This window comes from Pteropus vampyrus, unplaced genomic scaffold, assembly GCF_000151845.1.
Source record: "Pteropus vampyrus isolate Shadow unplaced genomic scaffold, Pvam_2.0 Scaffold40, whole genome shotgun sequence".
NCBI classification, from domain to species: domain Eukaryota; kingdom Metazoa; phylum Chordata; class Mammalia; order Chiroptera; family Pteropodidae; genus Pteropus; species Pteropus vampyrus.
This window is the reverse complement of record NW_011888821.1, coordinates 5,035,334-5,042,519: the sequence shown is the minus strand read 5'-3', so window position 1 is coordinate 5,042,519 and position 7,186 is coordinate 5,035,334. Positions and strand designations below refer to the sequence as shown.

Sequence of the window (7,186 nt, the reverse complement as noted above, 5' to 3'; positions counted from 1 at the left end):
CGAGGGGCACGTCCTAGAAACCTGCCACCAAGAAGCTCATCACGGTTGAGCCCAGACAATCCTTGCCAGACAGGAAATTTCCAAGAGAAAGTGTCGGTTCTTGCTTCTCTGGCTTTCATGTCTCCGCGGTCCACAAAGCGAGACGTGATGTTGGCCTCACTGGGCCACTGAGGGGACCTCAGCTGACACGTGCAAAGCGCAGAGCAGACCCTCATATGGTCGCTGCTGATGCGTCTTCCTCTCGTCCGGGGGCATCGGTTTCCCCGCCTGTAAAATGGGTACATAATCGCCGCCTCGCCCGGCTCCCAGGATGAGGTGATGCAGCGTCAGAGATAAACTGTCACTCGTACTCTCAGAAGAGCAGCGCCCGACAAATGGCAACTGGGAGTGTCACTGGTGCTTTGACGAGGCTCCCTCTGAAGCGGTGGGACGGGGCCCTCAAATCTTAAACTTCCCTGACTACTACCCTGGGAGAAACCACACGTCCTTAGAAGCGAGGTCCTAGCTGCCGGGCCCCACGCTCTTCTCTAACAAGTGACGTGAATCGAGTGGCGCCATTGTGCCTTCTCGACGCAGTCCTTCCCCTGCACCAGAGGCCCCGCTCCTCTCTGTGCAGACTTTGTACTCCAGTCACGTGAGCGTCGCCCACCTGAGTCGGAAAGCTGACACCCTCCTTGCTGGGTCCCATCCGCCTCGGCAGACAGCTGATGTGCCACGATGGGGCATGACAGCGCCCACGGGGCTCCTGCCGCCCGGAGCGAACGAGGGTAACAATGTCCGAGGAACCTCAGCCTGATCAGAGGCAGCTGCGCGGGGCCCAGCAGGGCCCCCTGGCTGCCAGTTCCAGCAAGAACGACAAGGTTCCCAAGCGTGTGCTTCTCTGAGCAAGATGTGACTTTCAACCACGCTCTGCCACACTCAGAGTGCACTCTCTGGCAAAGTGGCTCACGCTCTCAGTGACACATCTGTAAAATGGGCCAGCGATGCCTCGATCACAGCATTGCAGAGAGCCAAGACTGTCAACAGCCAGCACGGAGCCAAACTCGAGGCCGCAACTCCACCCACAGCCTAGTGGGTCCTGTGACTTTACTGCTGGCCCTGCCGTTGTTACCAGCTACACCAAGTGTCATCCCCACCACCTGGCAGCTAGAAACACGAAGTGCTGATAAACACTAGTAGGTCCTCGGCCGAATGCTCCATGTGCATTATCTCATTTCAACCTCCCAGCACAGGGCAGTATGTGTGACTCTCACCACCCTTGTTCAGATGAGGCATCTGAGGCTTAGAGGTTAAGGAATGTATCCCGGCCACTCAATAATGCTTGTTTGATTCATTGCATATTCATTCCACATGATTAAATGTCTACTGTATGCGAGCTACCATGTATATTATGGTGCACAATACACGGTCTCTGCTTTCATAGATGCCAGGTATTAAACAAGTCAATAATTTCATAGACGATGCCAGGTATTAAACAATTCAACTGAGTTGCTCCCAAGGCGAGGAGGTGAGAATATCACATGGCGGGACATAAAAATTTAGACCCTATGATTTGTTCTCTGTGGCTTTACAAGCAGCGTGTTCCCATCTTCAGGGGATGGGAGGCCAGCTGTTACTTTGGGTCTCCAGACAGCACCTGGGAAAGGCCACCAGGTTCTCATGTGGTCCCAGGGTCTAGGGCCAATCTGCGCAAGTGCCCAGCATCCCCAGATGAGTCGATACGCCCCAGCATAAAGGAAAGGGACAGGAAAAGAAAGGGTGAGTATTTGTGCAGACTGTGGGGGAAAGCCGGAATGGAAACGAGCAGCAGCAGGGAGAGGGGAGGGCAAGGCAGGGGGATCACCGGCTAAGTGGGCAGGGCCTCGAGATTGGGAAGTGGGGGGAACCTCGTGCATCGGGGGTCTGTGTTCATGTCCCCGTAACCAAGTGTGACCCAGAGGGAGTGGCAGCACCCAGCAGAGTACCCTGCCCGCAAACGGCCCGGCATGGAGCACGGGGAGCCGCCGCCCCCGTGCACTGCAGATCAGGAGACTTGCCTGGAGAAGCCCTGGTTCCTGCAGAATGTCGGGGGAGAAGAAGTTGTTACTGGGGGAAAAGGAAAAACTGTGACTGTGATTAGATGTCCTCCAAGCAGAGCAGGTAGGAAGCAAACTGGGCAAGAAGAGTGCAAGTCAAATTTCATTTAATAAAAAAATAAATAAATAAATAAAATGTGATGTTTCCAGCCCCCAGGGACATGAGGCTTCTGCCGAGCCACCACTCCATGCTCTATTTTCAACCCATCAGCCTTTTAAAACCTGCCTCTGCTAAAAACCCTCCAATGAATTCACACACAGCCTCAGAAGATCTCACATCCTGCCATCTTCCAAGCTCACCACGCACCAGCCCTATCCTTGCCATGCTACCCTAAACGAGGGGTCTAGGAAGGAGCCGGGAGGGAGAAGCATGCAAAGAAACTGGGAGAAAGAAGGGAGAAGAATGTGCCTGCTCTAACTGACCCAAAGGGGGCAGGACCTTGGAACGGGCAGGAGGGTATGGCAGTGAGGACCTTGGGGTGTGGAGGGAGTGACCCAAGGTGGGCAGGGATGGCCCCTGAGGTGACAAAGAATAAGACCTTGATTCTGGCAAAAGGAGCCTTTGCACATGACACTAGTCTAGACACAGCCAGCCCCATCCCTGGGGAATCTATCCCCAAATTCTTCTACCCTTTTGAGGCTATTGCCAGTCCCTCCAACCTATCAAGCCTGCTCCTGCCTCTGGCAACTGACCTTTGCTAGCTCTCTGCCTGGGGCAGTCCACTCCTAGATCTTGCACTTCAAGCATCATCTCTTCAGGGGACCCCTTGACCAACCCCCAACTCCCCAGCAGTCCCCTGATCACACCACCCTGCATTTTCTTCAGAGTCGTTGGTTCTACCTGCAATCAGCTCGGCTGTACATTTGTGCATTTGCTGTCTCCCCAACTAGAATGTAACCTCTATGCCAGCCGTGAACTTGTGCCTAGTTTAGTCCCTTAGATCCCCAGTACCCAGCCCAGAATATCTACTCAAAAACTTCCTATTGATTTCTTTAGTGTGGACAGTCTTCCAGAGCATGGTCAACAAACTACAGGCCATGGGCCAAATCCAGCCCACCACCTGTTTTTGTAAATAAAGTTTTATCGGAACTGTATTGATCTCCTAGAGCTGCCACTACAGACTAGGTGGCTTAAACAACAGAAATTGATGGCTCACAGTTCTGGCAGCTGGAAGCCCAAGATCAAGGTGTTAGTTTGGCTGGCTTCTCCTGAGGCCTCTCTCCTTGGCTTGCAGATGGCCACCTTCTCGCTGTGTCCTCCTGTGGCCTTTCTGTGTGAGCATACAACCCAGATGTCTCTTTGTGTCTAAATGTCTTCTTATAAAGACAGTAGTCCTGTCCTATTGGATTAGGGCCCCACTCCTGTGACCTCATGAAATCTTAATTACCTCCTTAAGATCCAGCCTCCACCTGCAGTCACACTGGGGGGATTAGGGCTTCGACATCAAAACTTGTTGAACTCAGCATGATTCGGTCCATTACAGAACACAGCCACATTCATTTTTCCGGCAGCTTTAGGGCTACAGGGACAGAGTCGAGTAGTTGTGACACCGACTATCAAATCGGAAAAGCCTGAAAAATTTACTATCTAGCCCTTTACAGAATTTTGCTGACTCCTGGTCTGGAGCAAGGCTCCCACTATGTTTGAGGTGTCACAACAACCCCGTTTCCCCCATAACTCTCGGTTAGAAGACCTCACTGAAGCCCAGTACAAAGCTCCCAGATATTTTCATTTTGCTGCATAATCCCCAGTGGTTTTGTCACTCCCCCAAGTCAGACAAAGGGGCCTCCCAAGATTCCAGCATGTGAAACCAGAGACTGAAGCACAAGCCCATGGAGTCGCAATTAAGATAATGCCCAGGAAATCAGCGGAGCACCTGTCAAATGCCAGCCCCACAGCAACGTGGCAGAACACATGGTCTGCTGCCATTGCTTCCATTATAACTCCAAAACCACTCAAGGATTGCTCAGAAGACCAGGGAACTTGGCATTCCAGGTCTTCTGGGATGAGACAAAGTGGCAACATATGTGACACTTTTTATCCATCAAGATCTACCGAGGGCCAAAGACATGACTGGCTTCTATTCCTCTTGTGGCTTTTTGCTTTCTGCTCAACCACAATTTCAATTAGAGTCAAAGAACCTCAGTTTCAAAAGCTTTACAAGGAAGAAGAGGCTAAGACCCAATTTTAGCTTTTTTTTTTTTTTTTTTAAACAAAGACTAAAAAGTGCTTCCTGCGTGCCAGGCACCGTTGTAACCTCTTCGTCTCCATAACTGGATTAATCAAGTCCCTCGTTAAAACAAGCCTATGCTGCCCACCTGCTCTAGGTGCTGGGGACACAGCAGTGACACCCAAAGCCTCTGCTCCATGAAGCTCACATTCTAACTAGAGACAGACAAGACACGGGAAGCGGTAATCGGGCTGTGTTGCTCGGAAAGAAGACTGAGATGAATCTCTGTGAGCGTAGTGGTCAGCAAGGCCCTCTCGAGGAAGGGAGAGCTCAGGGCCGTGGGCCGAAGAGCGGAGGGCCTTGGGAAGGACATTCCGGGCAAAGGGAACCACCAGAGCAGCAGCCCTGAAATCCTTTGGAAGAAAGGGGAAAAGGCCAGTGCAGGACAGTCCAGCGAGCACAGGGGAGAACGAGAATGGAAATGAAGGCCGAGGAAGACACCCAAGCCAGCCTGAGCAGTCCAGGAGGGCTGCCTGGAGAATGCAATGCCTGAGCAGGGTCTCGAATCTTTCAAACAGGGAGAGCTGCGCAAGCAAAGGCAATCAGGGGACTTCCCCCTGAGCCTTCAACTCCTGTCCCCTTTGCCATGGAATCTGGTGGAAGACATTGTGACACATGTCTAGCAACCTCTGGAAAGAGCAGCACTGAAGATGGGGTAACGGGGGTGCCCGTGCACGGGGGGCATGTCAGAAAACCAGAAAGCAACTCGTCCAAGCCCCTAACGGGGTTTCAAGGAAAGAGCTGGAGTTTTCAGCCATGCATCTCTGCCTTGAAGAGCTGAGTGTAAGATGATCAGCCATCGCTTATAACTTCCTTTTTAAAGGAAGCCACGTTTACTTTGCTTTCACTACGGTTTATAACGAGGTTTAGGGGAGCCTCATCTCACTGCACACCTTCCCTCCTTCCACCGCAGTCACTTAAGAAATAACAAACTTCCCTGTGGCGGAGGTGCTATCTACAATTCTTTTCCCCCAAACTTAGGGATTTTTGTAAGTCTCTCCTGCAGTGGGGCACCGCTCCGAAACATGCCAGGATGCCCCAAGCACCTCTGGCCTGGCTGTTTCCTTTTTAAGCATCATTACTGAGGTATCAATGCCATACAATACACTGCACATATTTGAAGTATATAACTGAGAAGTGCTGACATTTACACGCGTGAAATCATCGTCCCCATCAAGCTAGTGAAGGCATCCATCACCAGGAAAGTCCCCTTGGCCCTTTGGTGGTCCCTCGGTACAGCCCCTCCCCAGGCCCCACCCTCAAGCAACCACTGTTCTGTCTGTCTCTACAGATCAGCCTGCATTTTCTAGAGTTTTCTATAAATGGAATCGCACAGTATATACTCTTTGGGTCTGATTTTCTCCACCCAGCATAATGATTTTGAGACTCATTCGCGCCGTGGCGTGCCCCAGTGGTTCCTTCCTCTTTGTTGTACGGCACACCATCGTTCATGTCCTCTGCTTGGGGGTTCCTAGTTTGGGGCTACCACGGACAAAGCTGCTCGGAACGTTCGCGCACAAGTCTTTGTGTAGACGGGTATTTATTTCCTTTTCTCACGGACTAGGCGGGGAACGACGCCCTAGTCTTTGATGGTGGAGCATCGTCTTTCTGGTGCATCTGTTGGCAGGTTCAAACGTTGGGATTAGTGTTTAGATGAGTCTCTCCAAATGCAGCACGAGTGTGGTCCTTGCCACGAGAGGGAACCGGAGTGATGTGAAGGCAAACATTTTTATTTTACAGCTGTTAACATCTGGAGCAGTTAACGTATAGCTCAGGCTGTGATTAGCACTTGCCGGTGATGAGCTGAATAAATCCTCTCGAGCTCTACGAGGCAGGTATTAGTTTCATCATCACTTTGCAGACAAAAACACTAAGGCTCAGACTGATGAAGGAAGCTGCCCAGGTGACTGACACAGCAAGTCCACAGCGGAGGCCACCTGAACCCAAGCCACCTGGCCCTGAGTCCACGTTCTTAACCACTTTGCTGAGCGCTTTAATATATGTTACTAGCATGCATTTTGTGGTGGCTTTGGAATGTGTCCACTTGGCTGGGCTCAGCTACATTCTCCGGAATTCCCTTTCCTGTACGTTTCCGGTTAGGGCGGTCCACGGGAGAGATCTGGAGGATGGAAATGAAGCAGCAAGCGGCCCTGCTGAAGCTCACACGCCTTGCTGATCTGAGGACTCGCTGCTTTGGCGTGAAGCAATAGCTAAGCCTGCAAATACTCGCCCTTCCCCTGGGCCCCTTCTGGGTCACCCTCTCCCTGAGGAGGGGTGTGTGTTCACCTCCAGGATGAGGGGCCAAAATTACTCCCAAACACACTGGTGGATAATTTTATCTTAGTTTCTGTCGATGCTAATGCCCCAGAGACAAGTTTTCATTATAGCGAGGCTTCCTTTTAGGTAGTCTCCGCTGTCGCCATTCACGTTTGTCCTGTTATTCCCAGCCGGCCGTGACCTGCCATTTCCCTGATTCGCTCTTCTCCTTCCTGTCTACACACAGCAGGTTTGATAGTCTCCTGATGGTTCTGGACATAATCAGCGGCTTACGTGATCACACTTACCATCGCCACGCCTCGTCGGCGCTCTTATTGCCTTTGCTCATTAGGTAAATAAACCCTTACAGGTTGTCAAGACTCTCTGGCTGAGAAATGGATGAAACTGCCTTTAATTTGTATCCATCTAGAAACGTCATTTATGTGAAAATGGCGATAGTGGATATTAGCCATGAATTGCAACAATCTGCCTTAGACCTACAAAGTCAAGGATGTTTTTCCTGTTTTATTCACTGTTGGCCCCTGGCACACAGTGACCGGCACGTCACTGTAAGTACTCGTTAAGTACTCGGTAAGTATTTGTAGAGATCACAACGGCACCTAC

At 51.3% G+C, this 7,186-nt stretch overlaps 1 protein-coding gene across 3 annotated transcripts in view; it reads right to left on the bottom strand.

The window, feature by feature from the left end:
- The window catches only part of SNX29 (sorting nexin 29), a 283,033-nt gene that overhangs the window by 11,307 nt on the left and 264,540 nt on the right, over window positions 1-7,186 (bottom strand). Inside the window, exon 14 of one of the 3 annotated variants that reach the window (XM_023529638.1) lies at window positions 3,575-3,595. The exons of the other annotated variants lie outside the window; for them this stretch is intronic. Within the exon in view, the coding sequence (XP_023385406.1) occupies window positions 3,590-3,595 (6 nt within the window). The 3' untranslated portion in view covers window positions 3,575-3,589. Of the gene's footprint in view, window positions 1-3,574; window positions 3,596-7,186 lie in introns of those variants that run through there. 3 annotated transcript variants of the gene reach the window in all.